The sequence below is a fragment of the Pieris napi genome, chromosome 3 (assembly GCF_905475465.1).
Source record: "Pieris napi chromosome 3, ilPieNapi1.2, whole genome shotgun sequence".
NCBI lineage: Eukaryota > Metazoa > Arthropoda > Insecta > Lepidoptera > Pieridae > Pieris > Pieris napi.
This window is the reverse complement of record NC_062236.1, coordinates 8,409,189-8,437,129: the sequence shown is the minus strand read 5'-3', so window position 1 is coordinate 8,437,129 and position 27,941 is coordinate 8,409,189. Positions and strand designations below refer to the sequence as shown.

The 27,941-nt window shown below is 31.9% G+C and overlaps 1 protein-coding gene across 5 annotated transcripts; it reads left to right on the top strand.

Annotated features, from left to right (window-relative positions):
- The first annotated feature begins 1,218 nt into the window (after positions 1–1,218).
- Positions 1,219–26,434, top strand: LOC125063649 (protein Skeletor, isoforms B/C). Of its 5 annotated transcripts, none has more exons than XM_047670189.1 (17): positions 1,219–1,274; positions 4,604–5,079; positions 13,073–13,302; positions 14,219–14,330; positions 15,829–16,047; positions 16,299–16,499; positions 17,482–17,502; positions 17,629–17,721; positions 19,183–19,313; positions 20,736–20,848; positions 21,443–21,651; positions 22,638–22,779; positions 23,086–23,118; positions 23,491–23,614; positions 24,017–24,147; positions 25,199–25,362; positions 25,822–26,434. In XM_047670189.1, exons 2-17 carry the CDS (start codon positions 5,017–5,019, stop codon positions 25,981–25,983), a joined length of 2,148 nt encoding a protein of 715 aa, XP_047526145.1. In that variant the 5' UTR covers positions 1,219–1,274; positions 4,604–5,016; the 3' UTR covers positions 25,984–26,434. The 5 variants fall into 5 exon arrangements, with proteins under 5 accessions (XP_047526145.1, XP_047526144.1, XP_047526146.1 ...); XM_047670188.1 differs by having other exon boundaries at positions 4,604–5,083; positions 13,074–13,302; XM_047670190.1 differs by lacking the exon at positions 17,482–17,502 and having other exon boundaries at positions 4,604–5,083; positions 13,074–13,302.
- The last annotated feature ends 1,507 nt before the right edge of the window (positions 26,435–27,941 follow it).

The following is a 27,941-nucleotide window of genomic DNA, read 5'->3' as shown; positions in this document are numbered from 1 at the left end:
GGGACAATATAGTCAATAAAAAGATATTGATAGAAAATACCATGAGCTTTCTTCACCTAGTGATATATGTAGTATAATATGGATACTTCTGCAAATGTTATTTCTTTCAAATCTGTTCAAAACAAATTGCATTGTATTTGCTTCGATTTTAAAATTTCCTTGAACCATTTTATTTTATTGTTATGTTATACTTAGAATACTGCTCAGGATTATGTAGGCGTGGGAAAAATATACTTTCGACCTTTAAAGATAATTTTATCTAAAGTTATAGTTGTAGTAGTAATAGTTTTTTTTTTTTTAATTTCTTTATTTTACAAAAAAACCATATAACACGTATTAATATGATAACATATGTACAGTATTACGTACGGTCGGTGAAATACGTAATTATTATTAATAATTAGCATTTATTATATACAAAATATGAATATATTTTTATTATATTACTATGACTTACTAAAAGATATTATGTCTATAATTTTATAAGCAACTATTTTATTTATTGATCTTTATTAATTTCACGTATTCAATATCGCAATATTAGATAAAAACTTACACTTTATTTAAGTAAAATAAATACTTAGTTTGTTTTAAGCGAATAAGGTTAAAACGTAATATGTGATGAAATATAATTTAGATATTACAGCATTTAAAACGTATGACAATTTGTTACAATTTATGTTGAATGCCGTATTTAATATCTGTAATGCATATTACACGTAGCGCCCATCGTAGCTCCGGTCGTAGCAGCGTAGCGGGCGGAGTCTACGCGCTACGTGGGGCGGCATACCCCGCAATGTTGCCACAGTAATGAATTTGAAGTACCAGAAAAACAATGTAGTTTTAATATTATTTACAAAAATAACTAGCTCGGAGATAAGTACTTATGTAATCGTATTGTATTACAAAACGTTAAATACAGTGAAATATTAGTAATTTAATCTTTAGCTTTTATGATAGAATAGATTCTTGTCAAGAATTTGTGATTCTAAAAAGTACTCTTAATTTTTTCATTTTCAACCATTATACATATGAGCAATCTGGTAAATGGAACTTTCCTTCTGTAAAAAGAAAATTGTGACTTGTAGGCACTTATTTTTCTCTCTATAGTTTACATTAAATGCTAAACGATGTACATTAAACATTTGATAAATCAAAATCTCCCACATTCCAGGCGAAATCGGGTAAGAGTATCACTTAATAACTACGGCAGTGCAATTCAAGACGGCGCGCCATAAATACGCGCCCTTTCGCGACGCACAATAAATAACAAAGTAATTTTTATATTCCTATTTGTACGCTTATTAGTGAAAAAAAAAAACTATTTGTATATATTTATAAGCCGGCCAATGATTCCTTAATCGATTCTTAATCAATGCGTTCAATTCTGTTTGAACGTGGTTTGGGATTGATTTTTTTCAGTGTCACACTTTAGAGCGTTGCGGTATTTTTCGGATGATTGTACATTTCTATGCGGAATTGAATTGAAATAAATCTCACATATGTCTCACAAAGATAACTGTTGGGTTTTGTATTATTTTGATATAAAAGCAACAATTTTGAAGAGCTTTGAAATATTTAGCCTCACATTTTATTAAATTACATACATTTTTATCTTAATCTTTTACACTTGTTTTTTAATTACATTCAGGTGAGTTATAATTATATAAGTCAAATAATATTAAACTTTATTGTAATTGAAAATTTTAACATGAATTTTTATTCGTACTAATACACCTAAATAAATTATTCTTTAAGTTGAATGTTACAAAAAACAACCAATAATTAAGTAGATAAAAAACAAAAGAGCGCTTCAAAATGGCGCGTGGAGATCTATACAATTTATAATATATAATTTAAAAGAAGATAAAGGTAATATTCAAAATCATTTCAGATTAAATTATGTTCTATATAAATATAAAGTAATCATTTATAAAGAAGCGAATACTATCATTTTTCTGATTGTGGCATCGCTTTTTTATCCTTGACATGTACGAAACTTTTTTATTGATTTATTACGGTTACCTAGCACGGAGTATAAGTCAGAGTATATTGTATGGACCACTAATCTTTTGGTCAGCGAGACAAGTAAGCGTAGCCCAAAGATAAACCATTAAGTTTGCTTAGTTTTTTAAGCAATATTGTTTAAGTAAGCATTGAAAATCGTGTCCTCTTTTTCAAAACGAGGTTAAAAATATAGGTTACTCCGTGCGCTTTCCTTGTTTTCATTTTAGGCCGCACCAGGAAATCTAGACCAGTTACTTTTTGCCTACTTGATTGCTATTCGATACTATATTACTAACGTATATGGAAAATTTCATGATTGAATCCAGTATACATATCTAAAAGAACATTTATCATTTTACACATTTACTTTTATTAATTCTGATCTCATAAAGCCTGAAAAACATTATAGTCTGAATTCTCATACAAAAGCGTTTTATTAAGGATTTCTTAAAGACATAATAAACCACATCAATGGTTAGTCAAGGTTAATCAATCAAGGTTAATGTAACCTCATTTAAGAAGTTTCATTTAAAATTAAACTTGAAATAGCGCATAATACTAAATAGTATTCACCGTAGCGAAAAGGCGTTGGCGTTCTGACATTTCGGGCTGGTTCCATTAAAGTTTTATATCAGTTTAACTATACCTTCAACTTAAAATGTGATTATAATTTGATAATAAATTCATGTTCCAATTAAAACAAAATTAAATGATTTGTTAAATGACTACTGACAGCCTCAATGTATTAATAATTTCTTAAATATTTTAGACAAGGTGACGTCTTCAAAACATATTTTAAAATATTTAACATATTTCTTTTGTGCAAATATATCTAATATATAAAATTCTCGTGTCACACTGTTCGTTCCCATACTCCTCCGAAATGGCTCGATTGATTCATATGAATTTTTATATGCATATTCAGTAAGTCTGAGAATTGGCTAGTATCTATTTTCCAAACCCTTAACTGATAAGGGGTGTCCACACTCAAAATTGTCTAAAAAGGAAAAAATAAATTTTGTTTTTAATTTATGGTACCCCTAATTTTCACCCCTCTACGATAAACCCCTATTTTTTTATTATTGCAGACAGTTATTTTTATTGAACTAAAAAAAAGTTTCCTAGAAATAATGTACATGGCAAAACAACGTTTGCCGGGTCAAGTATATGTATACAATTGTTAGAAGATATAACTATATTTACATTTATACGATATTCCTTGTATTTACGTAATCTCAAAGTACAGTCAAGACAAATAGGAACCCGAGGAACCTAATTAGGCGGCGTACATTCAATACGACATTAATTCAGACTAGTTTGCTTTATTTCAATTAAACTCTGAAACTAGATCACGTTTTGAATGTCACCCGTGCCAGAATAGTTATAAAGCTCATCCTTGTGATCCTTTTATAATTACACAGTCGTATGTCTATTACATTATCTCAAACGGAGAATTTATAATTAGAATTTTACACGAACGATTCGACTCAACTACGAATTAAATATCTGATTATTTAACAATTTAAAGCAGAATACTTTACTGAAATTCCTTTTTTAGAATTAGAGTTATAAATTGTGAATTCACTTGCATATTTAGATAGGCTAAGTCAACCTAAAATTTCAACTTTTTTAATTATTTTTTTTCTGCAGGGTTTTATAATATCGGGTTGTAATACTTATTTGGTACAACAAAATTAATAAAAGGCATTAACGTAACGTTCACAGATAGAGACTAAAGTATAATATACAGAGAAAAGATTCAGGTTTTCGGAAGATTAACCTTCCATTATAGATTTCCTGTGATGTGTGAAATCACGTAGGTGTGGTAGTAAGCATTCCTTTATTTTTCCAACATTTTATTTAACTTTACTTACATTTTTCTTCGCTTCAATAGTATGGGGTAATATGGACTGTACGTCGATAATCATGGCTACCGCTTCCACTATTGATTAAGTATAAAAGGCAGATAGTGCATATAACAGTAACTAAAAAAAACACATGTATGGTTAGAATCTTTTAACATTCCTGTGCTGAACCACCATCTTCATTTTGGATTTGTGCAACAATACCTAATGAAAAGTGTATGTACTGTAAATTGAAAATTAAAATAAAGTACTTTGCTGCAGACTTCTAATAAATAATAAATGTAGCTTATGTTGTAGAAGTTTCCAGTTTTGGGTCTCATTTCTACCCTTCAAGAACGTTGCTAATATTACTTCTGTCTGAGTGTGCTTCTATTGAGTTGAGAGTACAAGGACTGAGAAGCTTATTTCATAAAGGCAATTTATGGTCTCAAAAAGTAACCGTAGGATAACTGAAAGGCCATTTCATCTGCTGAGAAAAAGTAACTCCTTTAGGAATTGTTGTTGTAGTCTACCGCAGCCAAATTGTGTGAGCGTATAGGGCCAAACATTTTCTTAAACTACCTTTAGATAAGGAGGCATATTTTGTCCTTCTAGCTTACTTATGCAACCAGCGCTAGCTCATCTAAAAATTGTTGCATAAGCGAATTGTTGGATAGTTTTCTATTTACGCTAGTATCAAATTTAAAGAAAAAGCTATCCTTTACCAATTTTACACGTTGTCGGTTCTTAAGTTTATTTACAGGCCCTTATACAAATCAATTATACAATAATACTATAATGTAAACTAAGACTGTATCGTCGACAATAAATAGTGATATCATAATAAGATGTAAAAAGTGAATGGATGCGTATTGTGTAAGCTAAAAGTGAAAGCCAGTCAGTGCGGCTAACGGATCTACGCCGTGTGAACGCGTGTGACAGAAGATAAAACCGCTAAAAACTGATATCTTTGGAAACCTCATTCCTAAAGACATAGGAAGGAATAGGATTAGAGAATAGATGCTCTTGGAGAGTTTTGGATAAAAGAAATGAAATCTGGAAAAATTAGAGTGTGCATTTTGAATTTGGAATAGATATACGAAAAGCGTTGAAGACCACGAGGTTTTATCACATTTAGTGTATTGCCGCCCCCGGCGATCAGCCAATGACGCTGAGGGTTCCGCCCCGGAGCGGTCCGACGCTTCTAGCGTTACTTCTTGTACTCTATGCTGGTAAGTAGTTTTTGCTTAATTTGACATAGAATAGATATTTTACTGCTGGATCTTTATCACGTTTTCATGTATAAAGTTTTGCTTATTACTTATTAAACAGTTTTTGATTCTGGCACTTAATATGAACAATTACCGAACTGGCTAGTAATCAAAATAAATAAATAATATTTCAGACATAATTTATCAGTTAATTGGTTGAAACTCGAAAATAAGTAATTTTTTGTCTTTGACTACTTTATGTATGAGCTCTGCTATTTTCTATACATGTTCGTGGTATATTATAGATCTATCCAAACGGCACTAGCCAGATTTAGCTACGAGCTTGTCCAGTCATTGTTCCTAGCTTAATGTACCTATTTTTTGACCTACCGTCATCAAAACAGTATCAGACATAACGGGAAATTTAACAAGAATTTCATAATTCATGATATACGTCGAAATACCAACACCATAATGGTGGTAGGTGTATATTTTTAGATGTAATACCGTTGCTTTTTGAGTTCATTCACTGAATACCTAATGTCACAGGTACTCCGATGTAAGTAGTTTACTTAAAAGGATTTTCTTTAAACGTTAGCTTTTTCAAAACAGTTTTAAGATTTTGACGGAGGTATGCCATTTTTTATCAATCTACGATTGTGTAATATAAGCTCCTTTCGTGACCTTTCCTAATGAGAGCGAGCACAGATCAATATAGTATATGAATGTCAAGTGCATATTAGTGGAACACCTTACCGTATGACCTTATCTGACGTGCTTTAATGGATTTGCTTTGCTAGCTTCCCTAGTTCACTTGTGAAAACCAATATGTATAGGCCCGAAGTATCCTTGATAACGTGCCTTTATTTTATATTACACTTCGCAATCATTCGCAGAGTATTTTAAATTTCGAATATCCTACGCTCTTTTGTTTTTTGGATCCGATCAAAGAGTGATTTAAAAAAAAACAAGATTTTTTTGGGAACAGAGAATGTTCTTTTATTTGCGTATTACGAGCGTTATGTGTAACTGGGAGGTCTTATTTAAATAAACATATTCTTCAATAAGCAAAATAGGATAAAAAAAAATCCTAACAGAATAAAAAACCTGAGTAATAAAAAGTATTTGACTTGACTTATTGGTCTATATATAAGCAGGGGTCGTCCACTATGCCATCGCCATCGCGTTCTCGTATCTTTTTGATTTTAGAGCTTAGAGAGAAAAATAAAACTATAAATGTGACCGTGTCCTTAATAATAATGTGTGAGTGTGTAGATAACTAGGTCACGCTATTGTCAAGGATAGAAACCTGTTACCAGTCTCTGATTAATGATGTTAAATACAAAAACATTTAGATGCAACCGGTCTGGGAATTTTCCATCACATTGTGTTATTAATGAATAGTTTGGCTCATACAAGCCTAAGCGTCTTTTCACACAATATTTTATTTTATAGGGCAGGCATTTTTCATTTCATTTCTGCAAATTCATTGATATTTTTGGAGTTTATTGGAGTTACTCCTTAAGAAACGATTTGAGTTATAAGGCCCGGTACGGAAATTTTATGAGGTGTAAAATCAAGTGTAACACGAAAAGTTGAGGCGTTATGTGTAACACGAAAAGTTGAGGCGTTATGTAGAAAGAGACAAACTGTCTGTAGGATTGAACGTGTAAAAGAATGAGATGGAATACATTACACAGACTTTTCTATTTTGAATTCACGTTTTGACAGCCACGTTACAACATTGTCAGTGTTGACAGGTGTAAAAAATAAAAGTAGATTGTCTAGCGTGCCATAGAGTTTTGTCAATAGTAATGGTCAGTGTAATTAAAACTAAAAAGATTGTTCTTCTTATTCTTCTCTTACTATAAAGGTAACTTTGGTCACAGAAAGAAAATCCTATTTGGGCATAGATGATGTAGGTACGTTTTATTACTACTACAAACATTTATATTATAAAAACATATATACTTACCACCTTTAGTATGAAAATATGGTCGACAGCCACAGAACATTATCGCCATTTTATAGTTCGTAAGGAGTAAACTCCAATCGTGCGTCGTAGCTGACACACACACACTTTTTTTTAAGGTATGCCTACCCAACTTCAATTTGTTTCGCTGAGCATCGAACCTAGCGTAAAATTGGACATTTTAGAATTAAAGACATCTAAAACTTAAAATAAATTATACAAAGGTCAACCTATATTATTTTATTAATTTAACTACAGCTTTAAGTATAGTTATTTTAACTGTATTCATAAACAATTAAACACAACGTATACGTTTTACACAATGTTAAAAACTTTATTATATCACTTGAGTATATTGAATTAGCCTTTTTATCGTGATACTTTTCCGTTAAGTAGATTGTCGTAATCCCATAATCGGCGCGCGCCAGCAGCGTCGTTAACACTTATTGTTTACCCCACCCCTTTACGTGATGTTCTCGTAGTATTAACATCTTAAATAGTCCGTTTCTTTACCAAAGTTGAAATATTTTCATCCGTACTGATCGCTAATCTTAAACAATCTATTAATAATTCTATATTCTATAAAAAAGAAAAAAAAATTAACTAAAAAATAAATAATAGTTATACAAAACTAAAAAACACGCTTTTAAAGCACATCACACTAAAAAGTGAAAAATAATTCCTAATTTAGGCTGAAAATGGTAATGAACAAAAAATACTGGTATTATTGTGTAAAAGCGTGGGGCGCTCTGTGCCATATTTTTCGTCTATCGAGCAACCGAATCGAATAATTTTTATTTTTTAGTTAAATTTTTTTTTTCTTTTTTTTTCGGATTATTGCATTGTCATCGATCTTTGACAGGTGCGCAAAGTTTGAATTAAATCTGTCCGTTAAAAGTGGGTCAAAATTGAGTCCGAAGGAGTCGGTTACATACATACATACATACAGGTGAAGCTAATATAAAGCGTGTAAAAAGGAAAATATTAATACCAATGTTAAGAAATTATCAATATATGAAATGAATTTTTTATTGTTATAAAAGCGCTGCAAAAAAATCTAATTAAAAACCGGTATCTATAAAATTAATTTAGAAAGTGAAAGATCATTGAATCAGGTGGTTTCAAAACAAGGTACCCTTTATGTTAATGGTCCCCCGGGAGAAGATATATTGCGATGGGGTGCATAAAATTTTAGATGGGAAACACTGATTTGATAGAGGAAATCTAGGGAAATTGTTATCATAGAGTTAAATACACCGTTCTTTGTTTATTTAATACACGGCTTCAATTACCTTCACATGTAAGTTTTACTTTGGCATACGTTGCTGTCAAAAGCGATTGATGTGTTTTACAACAGCTAACTTACCGTAAATTTGTTTAAAGAGGTTTAAGTTTTCATCTAGTTTTGGTTTTTATTTTATTTTTTATCTGATTAGTTTTAGTTACTTTTTATTATTTTGTGTTTGTTTGTTTAATTTTTTCTCTTGATATATTGCTTAAGTTCTAATGTAATTGATATGTATGTGTGTAAAATGTGTGATGTCATATTTTCTTTATTATTTAAGGCATACACATTGTTTTAGAACGTATAAATAAATAAAAGGAATCAAAATAAAAGTTAATACAGTATGTGAATGAAGAATGGTGAACTGTTTCTCCAACCAAAAGGGAAGAACCTCGACCAGTCTATCTACTCACTGGCTGGCAAGACCCCAGTGGCTATAGATAGCGAAGTTGTATAGTAGATAGTTAGATAGATAGATAGATATATGTATATCCTTTGCGGGAATAACTGTTATCGCGTTACCCGTTTTACCCTGAAGTATATTATATATCATCGCAGTGATTGTAGCCTTAGAATATAGGTGTCACTACTATGACATCAATATAGACACATATTATGTTGTTTTTTTACTAAAATTATCTACATAATTGTTAGGATTAAGGTATATGGGGCCATGACTTAATGTTCTTATTACGGACGAATTGCAAGCATGAACAAGAATTCATATAAAATCGATGAGAAACAACGTTGGCTAAATGAAAACGGGGAACATTCATCTGAGTAATAGGAGTTTTGTGAACGTGACTTCGCGCCAACGAAATAAATTTTATCCTTTTGAGCAACGCATACTAATAGAGTTCCGAGAATTTCTATATAAATTGAATTGTTTCTCATTTGAAACTTGTTGATTATAAATGTAACAAAGCAATGGTTAAATAATGAGGCCAGAACTTACCTAAAGAACCTTCTATATATCTAAAAAAATATCGGAATAGTTTTCATAGCTGCAACGATAATTAAAATCTTATCAGAATCTTGTCTCACTCTATTTTAAAAATACATACCATAAACATACAAGTCCCTTTCGTCTTGGTTTCAAATTTCTATATCTTTTTTTCTTGATATTTTTGATAGGCAAGAAGGTGATCAGCCTTCGGTGCCTCATACACGTTAGTTTATTTTATTATTGTGAATGGAGACACACTCTTTGGAGACGCACGCTTTATCCACTACTGATGAAATATCATATTTAAAGTAATGTTATCTATAAAAATCTCATTGATAGTTTGACCTATTTACTAGGTAATTCCTATTTAAAACGTATTCATATATTTATAGAAGTTAACAGCATTTATACCGTTAAATAACAATACTACCAAAAAGAGGTCTAACATTCTAAATAAAAAAATCGGGTATTTATTGGACTAATTATAAGCGATTAATTTTCATCTACCGTCAAATTAATTAACAGATAAGTACTAGACAACCAGAATTGCTAGCTTCAAACTATAATCTTTGTTTTTATCATCACTAGTTTTTTTATTATTACTTGAATTAATTTTTTTAAATATTATCCTGTACTCTCCAATGGCTACGACAACAATGAACAAATTATAGAAATAAAAGCCTTAGAGACACCTTTCTCAACATTCCTGTAAATGTAATACAAATGGTTGTTAACAGAATTAAGTAGTACTTAATCATACTAATTACAAATGCTATTTCTCCTATGACAATATAGTCGGGGAATTAGCCAAAAAAAATATATTAAAAAAATAAAATATTATCTTCCCCCAATTAGGAGTAAATAACAAACAAAAGTAAAAAAAAAAAAAACTATAAATTTATTAAGTGTTCTTTATTAAGCGTTGCGGATCGTTCTTAATAAATAAAAGTCTGAATTTAATCGATAATACAGTTGCCAATACATTTACACTATAGTAGCGCACCGACGAGGTCGTCAAGAATAAGTTTCCTTTGCTTGAATGTGAAACGGCGCAGCTGCATTCGTTTCAAAAAGCTTAGAATCCTTGAAATGCAAGCCTTCAATGTGCATGTTAAACTTTATTATACATTTGTAATGCTTTATTTTGTTAAGGGTAGTCTTTACTTTTAGCTACTATGTCTAGTAAAATAAAATCATATTAACCGCGGAGTTTTAAAGGCTGTGGCCAATATTCAAGAAAATGTGGATATTTTTAACGTTAACTAAAAACCGTTTTGCTTTGTCCGAAAATCTAAATCGTCACTATGAGACTTATCTAGTCCACTATCCTACTTAAACTATTAAAAATTAAACACGCTTTCTTTGAAAGTATTTGGCTTCTCTGGAAAATGCAAGTTATTTCAACGATTTTCTGTCAAGTTCTTACCACTTCGCATTGTTTTCGCTCAAAGGGTTCACGTATAACATCTTATTTGGATTTAGCGGTTTTCGGTAAAACTCGCGACCCGATACGTTTTACTTCCTATAAAAGAGTAATAACTTTGAGGGTTTTAAAAAGGTTATAGCTGATACGAGATTGTTTTCAAGGAACGAAAGAAAAAAAATCGTTAGATGGGATTAACTCTGTTTTACATTACGCATTATTTAAGAATTAAGACGTATTTTAGTTGAAAAAAAATGTCAAAGGTTTTTCCAAGTATTTTTTCTAGATTTTTTTGGGCTTGGCTATCTGATATTGATGTAAAAATCAATAAGTAACAAATGTTAAATCAAATTATAATTATTGAGGTTTAAACTAATTCAGTGAATATATTTGTGAAATTGCTTTTGAAAATCTAACAAACTAAATCTTTTTTAGACGCTACAAATGTGTACCATCGTCGCTTCGATTCGAAACAATATTGCACAATAAGCTGCAGGATATTGGAGACTTGAATTTATAGCTGATATAAAATATCCAATCTGCGTTCGTTCCTTATAACAAGTTACAATAATATTACCGTCGTAGAATTACACTCAAGGGAGTCGTTGAGAATTATTACCACTTGTACTGTTCTTTACCCATCTAAACTCTCAACAATATTGTAAATTTAATTACCAGCTATATAGTAATAATGATTAAAAATAGATACAAAATTAAATTTCGTTCAGTATGAGGAAGTTATTAATATTTCCAACTAAGATCTGTGGATTAAGCTATCGGAGTCGGATAGTACGTTGTTAATTAATAAATATGTTTAGATAATTATTAAATATATTTAAATGTTAATTCGTTTAAAAACCTCTAACGTATATTTATGATTTAACTAAAAAATATTATATGTATGACATACCTTTTGTTGGCGTTTAAAAATGAACTTCACTTCGAAGCCTTTCAAATTCTGTGTACCGTATTTAAACTATATAGTAATATTGATTAAAAATATATATAAAATTAAAATGATAAATTAATGATATTCAAAGTATAAAACAAACTAATCGCTCACTAGCGTTGAGTTATTGAAATTAGTAACGTGGAGCTGAGCTTTCTATAAGAGAAATTTCCTCAATCTAGAGTGGAATGAGTTTCTTGCAGAAGGGAATGTCGGTAATGTACAGACGGAAAGTTGGGGTGAGCTAGGGGTGAAGGAAGCAATTCAGGAATAAAATTTATAGGTTTTCTTTATTAGAATGATTACATCATATCTAGCTTATTACGTTACGAATATCTTTATTTCCAAGCAAATTAATTAAAACAATGCGGAGTCATTTACAGTTAAATATTAAAATTATTACAGTTAAATATTAAAATATTACATTGAACGGTTAACGGTTTATTTGTTTGTTTTCACAAAACTTTACCATCGCTATAATTTAATCAAAAACAGCCTTTCATCTTTGATAAACAAGACAAGCCATTCAAAATATTTGGTGGTAGCCCTAAAAGAGCCCTTGCGTCGCAAATCTGAGCTCGGCGGAGCATGGGGCGAGCGTCAATCAAAATATCTTGTAATGGGTTCGTTCCCTTCGGATATTAGGAAATACGCCTGAGCGATTATATGTATCATTAGTCTGCGCCAGAAACTTTGTTAACATGTGATGCATTTGCAATTATAAATAATATTCCATCATTTTTATACACTGTAGCTCCATTTATACGGACCATGCCATTTTATTATTTTCGTTACAAAGCTGACGTGATCGAACTAGGCGGTAATTCATTGCGCTGGGAGATACTTTATATTTTCAGCTTATAACTGTCTGTATCAAGCTACTATATTTTAATTATAAAAATATGAATTAATTCTAAGGGGCCGATGGCTGGCCATGCGTCATGCTCGTGAACGGGTGCTGCTTGTGGTGACTCGGGTCGTACTTGAATTCGTGTATGCGGTGATGTTGGTTATTTCGACTATGTGTTTACGTGTTGTTCCCACGAGAATGTAAGTGCGTGCTCCTATTTCACCATGCCTCCTGCTAATAGAGGACAAATCTTTGTTTTTAATTTATGTTATTATTATTAATTACTTAAAATGTCACATGGGATATGGTGTAATGGTTGCAGCTCCTTACAAAAAATTTGTAAAACAAAAAAAATGGCGATTAAAAAGAGTGGCGGAGAGTTTATTGCCAGTTCTTCTCTCCCGTTCTACGCCCTTGATTTGAGAACTGGCAGTAAATGTAAAATTAAAAGAATTAATATGTATTTCTTTACTGACGAGTCATAAGTGTAAATTATGTTACCTATATGATTAAATGATTTTTTACTTTACTTTACTTTAAATTACTACGCAAATAATTTGTATTAAAGATAGAATTAACTTTTTAGGGGTAGAGTGCCGGCGTCCAGAGCCGTACTATGGCCGCATAATCGGACGCTTAACTCAATATGCCCACGGCATACGAGGCACGGCATATGCCGTAGACGAGAACACAGTCTTTATACGAGGCTTCGCATACGATGGGACTGGACCGGACGCCTATTTCTGGATTGGGGATACCCCTCAACCTTCGCCAGAAGGCATCCTTGTGCCATATCCTGAAGATTATCCTAGCAGGTAAGAATATGACCGTACTAAGTAAACTCCATTTATATAATTTGGCAATGTCATAGAATTTCCTATTAGTTACATCGCTTGTGTAGGTCCATTAAATCTCGGATATTAAAATGATTTTATCGTGGTGATAAAACATAGTATGCTATGTGTAATTTTGTATCGTATTTATTACATATAAAACTTTTCATCCTTGCTAAAACGCCCACACTAAAAAGCTCATTCTATTAAAACCCCGTTAGGTATACAAATGTAGCGTGGCACATAAATAGTGATTGATATCAGCCATTCGTTTAAAAGGAATTTACTAAAACCTTTTCCATTAGCATTTTATGTCTAAATAGGTTAATATCGTCTCTTCATTCGTTAAGAAATTAATCATGACATTATTTCCTTGGTTTTTAACAAAGGGGTAATGACCGATTGAGTCTCTCAAGGCCCAAGTTTGAAGTATAAGAACAACATGTTTTAACTATTATTATGCAGATTCATAATGTTGCTTTAGCTTCTACATATCAAAGCCAAAATAAAGATATCAAAGCACGTTTAAATCGTAATTTAATTTTAGTAGTAGTAACGTTGATTAAAATATGTAGTTGTGCTGTCTCAGTATGTATTATTGTGTTACCATGGAGAATGTTCAAAGGAGTTGTTCGTATTAATACCCGCAGCTGAGGTTCATCGGACATCGAGGCATAATACAAAATACCACCCGTATTACCTCGACGTCCATCGTTCCACAACTAAGCGTTTCTTTAGGCAGTTTTTGCCACGCACCAACACACTCTCTCTCAAAAAAATACGCTTAATTAAGAATGTCTAAAACTTGGGATCATTACAAAGAATTAAAAAGGTGTACAACTTTCGGCAGTATTATAAATTTCAATGTTTTGTTATTAATAGGCTTGGATGTTTTCAGAGATCCACCGGTATTATCAGCACATTCCAATTCTGATATCCTTTTGCGGTTGCCAGGAGGCAAACGCCTTAGAGACATCAAGTGGATCAGTGTGTGGTGTCGTAGATTTACTGTAAGTCCTTTACCAATATATATATATATATATATATATATTTCTATAGATAACGGTCACAGCAACGATTAGGAATTTGTGTGTCCTGCCTTGGCTTCTTAATTTAATATTTTACACGTATACGAAGGCAAGAGTATAAAATTACGTTCAGCATGAGGAAGTTATTAATATTTCCAACTAAGATCTGTGGATTAAGCTATCGGAGTCGGATATTACATTGTTAATTAATAAATATGTTTAAAGGTTGATACGTTTTAAATCCTCTAACGTATATTTATGATTTAACTAGAAATTAATATATGTAGTTCATTCCTGGTGACACCCCTTTTGTTGGCGTCTGAAACTGAACTTCGCTTCAAAGCCTTTCAAATTCTGTGTACCGTATTTAACTAATTTATAATTAGGTATATGTGAATTGATCTTTTAAACAAAAGTACATTAACGGTTCTAATATAACACTAAATATGGTGTTACTGATTCGAAATTGGAGGTAACGAGATAACGTCCTTTATTAACTTGCAATCATAAAAAATGTATTAGATATTAGAATAGTTAAGTAAAGGGCGTAATGTAATAAAAAAAAATTATGGACTTTCATTAAAATCTATAAGCCTATTAAAATGTGATAATATATAGGTGTAATACGGATAATAGGGATAATAATAATAAGGATCAGACATCAGGATAAAATGACAGTCTGTGAAAGGCCAAAATATCGATTAGAAGGTGGAAGGCGGGGGAGCGACGCGCGCAATCTAGCTTCCCGCCAAAATGTCAGTTTTGTCAAATAAACTTTTTAATTTACCACAGACTAATGTACTTACAGTACTCAGTCACTCTGCAATATTATGTAGTTTATTACTTTTTAGCATAAGAATATACAGCATCTCTATATACCTCATAGCATAGTGAATACACAGCGCGCATTAATACCAATAATTTTGTCTAGTTAGCGTGTTATAGTTTTACCGAATACAATTTAGACTGAAGATATTGAACAGCATAGCAATAAGCAGCATTTGTCAGACATACATGTATATACAATAGTAAAATGTTTTCATTTATTTATACAAGTGTTTATTGCTGGAAATTTTTTTTTTGTAATAAAGCTTAAAAATGTATCCAAAAACAAAATAAATTTAGTACAGTGTAACAGGGACCAAACTTTTTAAATTTGTTTTAATTTTCTAGTCATTCATTTTTAATTATTATTATTATTAGGTACTATATAACCTACATTACCAATAATATTGTAAAAACTGTATTTTTGTGTTTTGAAATAATAAAAGTACCTACTATAAACATATTGGTAACAATAAATTTTAAATTATATTTTCATTAATAGGTTGAGTTTCCAGGAATACACAGGCTTTGCTTTGATATCGGATATTACAGTTACAAGCCAACATTTAATAATAACAACAATATCACGTATCTGTAATATCGAAGCTGGGCGCTTTATCAAATTTTAACTATAGCATAGTTAAAAACATTTTAGGTAAACTTTGGTGACGTGTTTGTCCCTCCCGGATTGGACCCCCCAAGACCACGTGTACTGCCAGAGTTCAAGCGACTTGCTCACGGCCTGCGATCTGGTAACATTAGCGTGTTGGATGCAAAGACGTTCTACATTCCCAACTTGCATTACGATGGTGCTGGACCTGACGCCTACTTCTGGGTTGGGAACGGTAGTGAACCCAGTCCTTTTGGAACAAAGGTTAGCGTACTTCTTATTGATTACTATGGCTTACGATACAGCACCATTATATAATGTTTTTTGAATTTGGTGAGACAAATTTATTTTAATAAATTTTTGTTATCGATGTAAATAATTAATGTTTTTCAATATTGAATTGCTTCATTTAGAATCTCGTAAGATGTAAAATAAGCATAAACCATATTATGTAGTTTTAATTAAGGCTTTTCGTCTTAAGGTAAATAATACAGGTTGTAACAAACTTTGTCTAGGTACCGAATGAAATGGGATCCCTCAACCCTCTCCGAGGCTACCAAGGTGAGGATATAGAGATCCAGTTACCTGGTAAATTGACGGCTTATGACATCGACTGGCTTGCTGTCTGGTGTGTAGAATACAGGCATAACTTTGGTCACGTTTATATTCCTAAGGATTTAGATGTACCACCTGCGTTAGGACAGACGAAGATTACTGTGAGTAATACTATTTATTTATTATATGTATTTGGCTCTATGTAAATCACGGTCGACTAATAAACTCTTTATTTGGATTCCTCAAATATACACTAAGTCCATTTTTGACATCAGAAATGAAAATGCATTTGCCCATTTTTCCCCGAAAGTAGTACGAGTATGTGGCACTTGACGTACACCAGAACCAATGTACTTAGAGACTGGGTGTGCAATACCCAATAAAACCACCTCAGGTAGCCCATTACAAGGCCGTTTTTGTGGCCACGACCCGGTCGTTCTCGCTTTCTGCCTCTCTACCGGGTCATGCATGTAGGCCCATAAAAGTGTTAACTTTAGAATAATACCAATACCGTCCGTGAGATTCACACCATGTCGGTAACAGTGTTTTGTCCTGGAAAAAATTCTCTGTAATACATAAAATTTCAGATTCCGATTACAGTGTTGTTATTTGAAGAGGATTTTTTAAGATTTCAATATTCAAAATATGGAGTACTTACAAAATTTTTTTTAGTACATTATTTCTTATTTTCGTACACATGTGTTTCGGTCATGTGTTATGTTTTAACTTATATAAATTATTATTAATAAAAATGTGAACCTTAATATTTGTACTTGCGTACTAAGTACGACATTTTTTTATTCATTTGTTTTAACAATGCAGCTTTCTGGAATCATACATTGGATTATCGCTTTTCAGGTTAACAGGAAACCGTCAATGCAAACAAAACTAACAAAAACTTATTTTCAGCCAACATTTTTCTTGGACTGGTTTAATTAATTGCATAAAATAAAATCTGTGTTGATATTTTTATTATTTAAGGATTATGCAATTTTTGGAAACCTTAAAATACTTAAATTATCAACACCTCATAATATTAAAAACTGTATTGTTTAACATTATGTTTGTGTGACTGCTTGCAATAAACTAATCATTATTTCTTGATATTTTCTTCCGCTTCCATTGGAATAAAAAAAATAACAGCCTGCTTGGTGGTATAATCCGGTGAGTGCTTTGGAAATAATATATCAATATTTTTAAATATTAATACATGTTTTGTGTATACATTTAACAATTTGCATTGACTGCAAATACCAATATAACAAAGATTTAACTAAATAAATGTTACAGACTAGTTCAACCACATCTCAGACACCGTATAGCTCTTCTAACAATTGTAAGGAAATTCTTGATAAAAGGCTGCAAGTGCGATGGGAGATACAGGTAATTTTTTTTTTTTTTTTTTGGAGTTTATGAGATACAGGTAATTATTACTTATGACTATAGATTATAAATAACTAGAGCAATCAATATAGATTTTGAAGTTATACTTTTATTTTAACGATATTAATTTGACATGTTACAAACTAAATAAACCACAAAGAATCGGTTCTTTCATATACCACGTAAATGGCGGGAAATACAGATTTATATCTTGTGCCTAAAACCTGTCATAGTATTACAGTTTATAATTACTTTAATATGCTGTCTGGAAACTGAATTATCTTGTGAGAAGCAAGTACTGTAGCACAGCAATAATAAAATTAGTTATGCAAATTATATCCGTCATTAAAACTGAAACCTCAATTTAGTAAGAAACAGCCCAAGCAATTCCAGCTATTACCATCCCGAACCCTCCCTCCCACATTAAACTCTCATATTTCATAATTTAATTTCCATAAGCGCGGGGGCGGGAACTGAATTATTATGAAATATAAAATGGGATGTTTCAGAATATGGACGAGTGTTCTCCATGTTTCATTCAATTGTTACATTATAACTGTTACTCAGTTAGGGAACACTCAAAAGAGACGAAGATATGTCTAACTTTATATAAATTTAGTATTTTGTTGCATTTGTTATAATTAAGATGAGGCTTTCGGATGTTAATAACCCATAAGAGTTTAATTTGACGTGGATTTTTAAAACTACAAGAGAGGAGTAATCGTATTCTTTGTATGCTTGAAATTCGCTATAGAAATCGAAATAATATGTGTAAAACTGACCGACGTTAATTATTAATAATATAATTTTCGTTACAAGCGAGTGGTATGCAGACAAATGTAAAGGTAAATACGAAATAATAATGTAAAAATTACCCTAAGACAACCAACAACCTATATAGAAAATACATATATATTCCAGAGATCAAATTAGTCATATAGACTATTAAATAGATATCATATCAAATAGATGATAAATTGTTGTTTTTATTCAGTTACCTATAAAATATTTCTTATATTATTAAAGTACGATACCAACTTTAATATTGAGGTTTTGTACTCGTTCTATACCGTTATATCGTGTTACTACCTAGCACTGCCCTGCGATTCACAGCAGTCATTTTATGATTTGGCATTCTGATAAGCACCTTTTCAGAATGCCAAATCATAAAATGACTGCTTCACGACTGATTTAAGAGCGACCGCCGATGCGAAAACCGCTGTGTGAGTTCGAAAAGTGAGTAACAGAATCGCAGGGCTGATTTCGCAAACTTGAGATTCTCGTGGTACTAAAACTCACTATTGATGTGGGGTTTGCTATCGGAAGTTACAGAGCACTGATTTCTATGGTCATGAAATGAAAATGAACTTCGTACTGCATATTATGTTAATTAGAAATAGATAAATGACGTCCAAAATTGTACACGAATACAAGTTTAACATTGTATTTGTAAATCTCCAGGGCGACCTAATCCAAATAACGCTGGCTGCCCGTCTTCGTAAGGAGCAGTACATGGCATTCGGTATTTCCGGTGCTGAAGGACGTGCTGCTATGCTTAACGCTGATGTGGTCGTAGCATATTGGGATAATAGGTACGGTAACTTACATACAATGGCGTAGATAAACACTTGTTTGTTAGATATTCTATTTGTTTAATAGGTGAAATGCTTGAGTGCTCTGCGATTTAGGAGCGGTCTCACATAACCAGTTCTGCACACCGCGAGCCAAAAGAACAACACAATATTTGGTCTCCCAATTAACGATCAGAAACCCTCGGAGCAGTACGCACAACGGACCTAGTGCGGAAACTGAGACCACCAATCTTTAACCTTTTGGACTCCCCATTCATGATTAATTTACCTTCAAAAGTTATTAATTATTACTTACATAGCAAGTAAGCAACAACCTAACAACCTTCTGAGTAGATGTAAGTAACGTGAATAAAATCGTAAATAAGTTTGCCAGCGGACATAACAATAAAAGCTTACATATAGGAACACATAAAAAAACAATAGAAATTGATTATACGCCCTTTAACAGACAAACAGCATGCTATTTATAATAACTATTGCTAACTATCAGACTTCTATACTATAAATAAGTGAAAGCGTTTAAATAATAACGTCATGCAAGTTTTTGGAAAAGATAGCTCTGCAAAACTGTGAGTAAGACAGGTGGTAAATTAATAAGATTAAGAAGAAAAATTTTAATAGGAAACCGAGGAATCCCTATGTTTATTTTCGAGAGCAAAAGGGGACCATCGATATGGCTTTTGATAATCTATCTATTTTTATATATATAAAAAGAAAATGGTGTTCGTTTGAGGCTCTTTCACGCTTAAACCACTGATCGTATCGACATGAAACTACCACCATTCGATGCGAAATTTTTCCTAGATGGTTTATGGCTATTTATTTATTTTAATTCCAACGTTCCTTCATTTTTTTATTTCTGTTTTACTTTTATGAAAATTTTTCCCGCTAATAAAAACAAAAGAGGCTTCCTAGAGCCGCAAAACGTCAACATCTGTTAAAAACTCGATTTTCGAAATATTTCAATTTTCTTAGCGGGAAGTTAAAAAGAAGAATAATAAAAATATGAAAAAAAATAAAATAATGAAACATAAAATTTATTTTAATTTGTCCAGCAAAGCGGGCGCGAAACGGCTAGTCTTATATATAAGAGACATGTCCGCTAAGTCCAACCTCTATCTTGTCTATGGACAAAATTTTGAAGTGTTGAATCGTTTTTTGATATGGCCGAGCAATGTAGGAGAAAAAACCCAGGTGATAACAAATAAATCTTTTTTGAATTATTTCCAGTCTTAACTGATGTGTGCGGGCGCCACAACCCACTGCAATACTGGATTATAAGCTTTTTTTCAATCATAAACAAATAAAATGAAAATTTGGGACCTAGAGCAGCATTCTTTTAGATATAATTTTATTAAGACTATGATAGTTCCAAATACCACAAATAATCTTAAATTTTTGAATTTTCCGTCCATATTCCAGATCAAACCAGCCGCGTGTAGCAGACTACACGATTACTCACCTTGCACAGTGTGATGGAGAGAGAGGGGTGTGTCCTGATGCTAGACTCAGTGGAAGCAACGATGTGGTGCTTGGTATGAGCTCTTAATTACGATTATACTCTCTAACAGAGCCTGTACATTAATTTTAATAATTTTTTTTTTTTTTTACATCTCAATATATATAAATTACGCGTCACGTTGTTTGTCCGCTATGGACTCCTAAACTACAGAACCGATTTCAATAAAATTTGCACACCGTGTGCAGTATGATCTAACTTAAAATATAGGATAGCTTACATATATATGTAATTCTACTGTACGTGTGTATGTCACTGAACTTCTCTTAAACGGCTGAACCGATTTGAATGACTGTTTTTGTATGCGTTTGTGTGGCGCCTTGAATGTCTTAGATTCACAAATCAGTCCTGCAGATGGCGCTGCAGTCGGTACTTTGTTTAATATCCTAATCGCTTGAAATATCATGCAGGATTTTTTTTAAGATTAATACAGCAACATACAGTTTTACCAACGAACACCAGTTAAGGTACGCATGTGGTATATGTAGGCGTAGTACCTTACAAAAGCCATTATTATATGTCTTCAAACATTTCAATACAAATGAAAAAAAAAAGGAAGTAGCCGTAGATTAAATTGACTATAGTCCTCAAGAATATTTGTAATCCACAGTTTCCGGACATCAAAAAGACGGTGTAACCACCATAACTTACCGTCGTCCGATTGCCGCGAAGGAGGCTTTGAAGGATAAGGAAGTGCTGACGTCACGGTCTCAGTCTGTTATAGCTGCTTTTGGGCCACTCAACTCTAGATATGAGGCTAATGCTCACTCATTTATGGATACCACTAGAAATGATGTCCAACTCGACTTTGGAGCCTTGGTATGTATCTAAGATTCCAATTGTAATATTAAAAAAATCTAGTGAAATATTACAGTAGAGTATAAATAACAAATCAATTATATTTAAAAGTGCGTGCGTATTAAGTACACATGTCAGAAGTGAAACTTCTTTGTAAATTAATTATTACTAAGGTAAAAGCCCCAATAGATGATCATGTACCAGTATATTATATTCACTCCATGTTTTTGTATACCTATATTTGTGAATGTACATATATACAAATTGAAAATATATTTTTAAAATTAAAATTTCGTAAAGAAAAACTATGAAATATTTGTATTTTATATATTATGCGAAATAATTTATTGAAATCTCAAATAACGAATAAAATATAAAAAACGTTACGTTCGTCCTTTTTAATCTCTCTCAATCGGTCTCAATCGCTCTCTCCCTTTTCTTCGACAAAAACGCTGCACATCTTCGTGACGCTAATGTTATTATTATTGCGTTTCATCCGTAAAAATTTTACCCTCATGCGCCTAAAGAAGTTTCACTTCAATCTAATATATAAAATGCTCTTGTCGCGGTGTTTGTAGTTAAACTCCTCCGAAATGGCTTGACCGATTCTCATGAAATTTTGTGTGCATATTGGGTATGTCTGAGAATCGGATAACATCTATTATTCATCCCCCTAAATGTTAAGGGTGTCCATCCCAAAAAAATTTTTTTAAATTTTTAGATAATTTTTATTTTTTTATGATACAGCATTAAAAATACAAACAACCCTTAATTTTCACCCCTCTACGATCAACCTTTTTTTTGACGGTTTTATTTTTATAAATGATATACATGGCAAAACGACGTTTGCCAGGTCAGCTATAATAGTATATAATTTAATTTTTTAAAGTCTTTGCTTTGTTGTTTTTTTTGTATGTTTCTAAATAATTTATATGGACTGGGCTATTTCTTTAAACGTCGGCGTTGTGTTTTAAAATAGTTTTATAAAAACTGTTTTTCTTATACAGAACGACAATACTTGTGTTGGTTTGGCTGAACTTGAGGCGGGCGGACCGGCACCTTGGCCAGCTCGAATAATCGCTGGGGTCAGCAACTTCACAGCTCGGATTGGTCCTGCAGGTGGTAGGAGAGGATACACTCCTATTACTGGTATATTACTCGTATTCCAAATATATTTTAAACACTATTATTCTATTTACTGATAATAATTGAAGTACGAAATCAGCATTGCAAATAACAGAGCATTAATTAGACTTAATTCCTTTTTATCTATTATTGTTTATCAAAGTGTAGGTACATTTATAAGATACATAAAGAGCGTTTCTAATAAGTGTTACCCGAATACTCGGCGTAGAATAAAAGCTGTAAATTTAGTTTTCACTCTTATTATAATTTGTCTGATTGCGTAATTTCGTCCTTTTTGTGTATCATAAAATCTTTGTTAATTTCACGCAGACAATGAAACCATAGAGGGATTTCTGCCATATGGTAATTATTTTTTATCTATACAGTAATATTATTCAATACTTAAAATCTGAGGGTAAGTTCCATTTACGTGATGTCGCCGAAAAAATTAAATGAATTATTTTCTTTCATTTAAGTGAGTTATGCTTTAAAAAAATCTAATCAATATAAATTTATGAATAACCATGAGTGCTGTACAACACTAGTAACATTACGTTTTTTCGAGAAAATTTTGGTCTACTCTCCACTATGGTCCGCTTGTTTCTATCGTATTCTATCCCTCTATAGCCTGACCTGTCTAGTGTCTACCTCCTTTTTCTTACCATTCGAAAGTGACTTGCTGTAGATACTCACGCCTTGTTATAAATTAATAAAGATAAATTTTCGTGCTTTCAGGACATCCATCTTGGGGTATCGCCTGGTATATCAATGATATGTTGATCCCTGAAATTTACGTGGAGCGCGGGAAAACGTACACTTTTTTGGTAGAAGGTGGTGACGATAGGACGAACCCGGCTAAGTAAGTACCGACAATTGCACAGTTTATAAGTAACAAGTCCAGTAAATGCCCCATCATTACATTACAGACACATTCTGACGTTTTTTTTGTAATCCTTCTGTACTTACCAAGTCAAAAGTTTTCGCATGGTATTGAACCTGTGTGTTGCTGCTGTTGTGATGCGTTAATTAGTATGCTACGATAATTAAAAACTGCCATCTATAGTTAGCAGCAAGTGATGGCGAAATACAGATATCCTATTTCAAAACCGAACAGAGAAAAGCCTATGAAATGTATAAAAAAAAAAATTAAATACATTAATTATGAAAATTAATGTATTTTGAATACTCTATACGCATACTTCTGACATTTTAACATTATGATTAAATACATGCATGGTATTTTATTATTTCTATTCTTCAGGTTCCATCCATTCTACATAAGCGATTCTTCAGAAGGAGGATTTGGACAAAAGCGTGAGGAGGATCAGAGGAAGCAACGAGTGTTTGCGGGAGTCGCTTATGATAATGAGGGATACCCATACCCAACAGCTGGTAAGTTTATTCACGTTCGTTTCTTTAAGGACTTATCGCTAAATATTCCACTTGCGAACTATTTCACCTGTCATCATTCAGCTGTAAAATATTGTCACGATAATGGGTTGACTGAAATGTTTCTCGACTTTTCCACAAGTTAGAGACGTTTTCAGCAAGCTGAAATGTGATTTATGGCCATTTCAGGAGAAGTTCTATCACATTCCAGAAAATTTCAATTTTCATAAAGTTACTCCCTTTTTCATCTTTGTCACTCTGTTTCACAGCAGGTGTAGTTGAGCGGTACACTTTTCAGGAAACCAGTTTTCAGGTGATTTAGGACTGGTCAAAACCCTTCGATTAAAGAATATTCTAGTGAACTTTCTAGGTGTGAGACAAGGACGAAATGATACGCGATAGAGAGGGAAGTGCCAAAATTTCTCGAAGCCATACTGAACATTCAAGAACGCCGCTTCTTTCGCACATTTCTCCGTCCTTGTCGTACATGATAAACAGTATGTACGTTATAGAATTGTGTGATATGGATAGAACACCAACTATTCAATACCACTCCTGTCTAGAAAGTTCCGAAACGTTACTGGCCGAAACGCGACCCGTTAATTCAGTTTCGATTGCGATTCCAAGATATTAACATCGAAGAGATAAGGTGCGAATAATGAAGACAAGTAATCAACCTACTGTGTAGAGTGCGCGTAATTGAAGTAATTAGTGACATTATTTTGTGTCTTTTTAGTTTAATAAAATTTCTCGTTGATTTATTTAAAAATTAACCCTTGAAGAGATCTACGGCGTTTTTAATCCGATCCCCTAGCTCGTAACAATATGCTTAATCGTTTAAAACTTTCTAAGATATTTTGTCATCAAATAAAAAAGGCAACTACTTATCTAAAATGTTTTAAGTTAAAACTATATACACAATTTCTTAAAAGTAATATCGCGTAATGCACGTGGTATTGTGGCATACTTGAAATAATTTACACTGTGTGTCTAAATGTTGAAGAGGAAGTAGAATGAGTTAATTCATTCATAATTCATATTACTGTTATTTCAGTGGGAAGATACTGCGAATGGACCCACAAGACAACAGACCAGTCAAGCACTTCTGAAACCTTTGAAGATTACCTTCAGACTCTGCAGCTGGAGTGTAACGAAGGTGAACCTGCTGTATTGGAATGGACTGTCGCACACGAAACCCCTGACTTGCTTTATTACCAGGTAATGTTGGAACATAGGAAGATACCTTTGGCATGAAAGTAATAATTATTTATTTTATCTTATCCCTGTGAAGGTGAATATTTCTCGCCGAGGTATGTTAGGTATATGTCATGTTAAACAGTCGAGTAAATCTTTAAGAAATACCTGAATTCAGCCACATTACATAACATACCATTTTAAATTCCTTAATGTAATTTAATTACTTACTAGGAATTTTCTAAGAAATAATAGAAGAATAACTTTCAAAAAGCAGTAAGTGATGAGGCTTAATAAGGTAGACTACTGAATCATAAGTGCCAAGGCTTTCAATTGGAACTGAAAGCAAAAGAAATCATATAAACTACCTATACTTTGTCTTTGCTTGCTTGGTTGTGCTTCCCATGAAATGAATCTTGCATTAAAACTTCATAGTGAATCTAGTACTTTATAATAACATATTTTCTTACATATTATTTTCAGTGCTACACGCATAATAACCTTGGCTGGAAGATCCATGTAGTTGACCCAGGGACGCAAATACACCTTCCGGGCCAAACAGGCGTCTGCTCAAGTTTAGCGCCATTACCGCTGTCAATTATCGCGCCAATTCTGACAGCTGTCATCTATGCACGGTTTAGATAAAGGGAACATATAATATTGTCGAGCTCTGGTTAATTTTTTAAAGAATTGTTCTCGCTTTCTGAGATTACCTACTCTGTCCAAATAAATTAATATTTTTGTACGTGGTTGTATAAGTCAATCGCCGTACCAAAATATATTTTTTTCAACACCATACCTATGCTTGTATAGAATTACTATAGCCTGAGGCAATTAATAGTGAATAGACTACAATGGTTGAAAATTAGTAAAAAACCAGAGCTCCTTTCCTATAATTGTACAGATTATGTTATGAAAGGGTATTTAATGTCAATATACAAAATATCAATTTCATATCAAAATTAAAACGCATATTTTGTGCATCTATCTTTACATTTTAGACTTATTTGAAGTTTGTAGACCTATTTAGAGATTTTATTCATAGATATAATTGTATGAGAGAAAGATGATGCGTCTTCTCTCTTTTCGTAGTATAATGTATGAAAGAGACAAATTAATGTTACTGTGACAATAATAATTATAACCTATAAAATAAAAATAAATTCTTTAGAATTTTATCGATTGTTAAATAATTATACGGATTTCACTCAAAATATGTAATTCAAATTATTAACATATATTTAAAAGTGAATGTTCTCAAACTATGTAATATTGACAATAATAGTATTAAATATTATAATTCTTTAATTATTAAGGTCGTGTGTGCTTGACAATAAAAACTGTTATAGATTTATAGAACTGTTTTCGAATTTTTATCTTACTTTTAAGTTTGACATATGACTGTAATTTTGACAATAAATTCCATATATTATAAGAATAAAACTAATGTTTAAGCATACAATATGTATTTATATAAAATGAGCCTACATTATAATTGTAACTCACATATTGATATGTATTTATAATTTTTTCATTAGAGTTTTATATAATTTTATATAGAATATATTTATAATTAAGATAACATAGTTTTCATAAAATTATAAACTTTTATTGCAATTCGACATACTAAAATATGTATTATGATAACAATATTAAAATCCAGCTTATAAGGGACTTGAAAAGGAATTGCATATAACCTGAACTTATTATAATCATATTATGTACCTAATACCTTTAACATATTTTAACAAATTCAAATTCTATACTGTATCCTTTATTATATCTGAATATATTACAAAATCGTGTTGGTTCTTGGTTGGTAGAAAATGTTTAACTGAGGTATTATATATTATATTGTTATTGATCAGACTACGCACAATTTTGGAGGCACAAATGATTGAAGCGACATTTATATCTAACCAACTAACAAAACCATAATATTATTTTTAATATATGTATTCTCTTTATTAATTTTAAATACAAGTATTTACCTGATGTATGTAGTGAAATATATATATATGTAAGTCAAGATAAGATAAACAAAAAAAAAACGGATTTTTGACTCTAAAAATATCTTAATGTATCTATACATTATATATTATATACCTTATTGTTTACCAGTCGAAAAATATTGGATTTTAATAATTTAAAAATTAGCTCCGCTTCCAAAAAATAGCATTACACGTATTGGTGTGAGTAGAAAATGTATGAAGTAATAACGTAACTAACTAACTATAGGTATCTACTACTGGAATAAAATGGCAACACGACGAAATGTTCATTTAACTGGTTAGAAAAAATGAGAAGCGCAAAAAGCAAGGCGAATAATTGTAATAATAAATCAAATTACATAATTATATGGCTGTAGCTGAAATACATTAATTATAACTTAATACCGACGCACATTTCTTCTGAGGAAAAAACAAGACCATCAAGTCTATTTTTTTAATTTTTTGGCATTAAAATATATGTACGTATTCACTAAAACTTATATATATAATAATTGTCGAGTTATTATAGAAATTACAGACAATAATCATTTATATACACAAATGAAATTCACAATAATAATGCAATTATTCTGAAATACTAAATGTAAATAT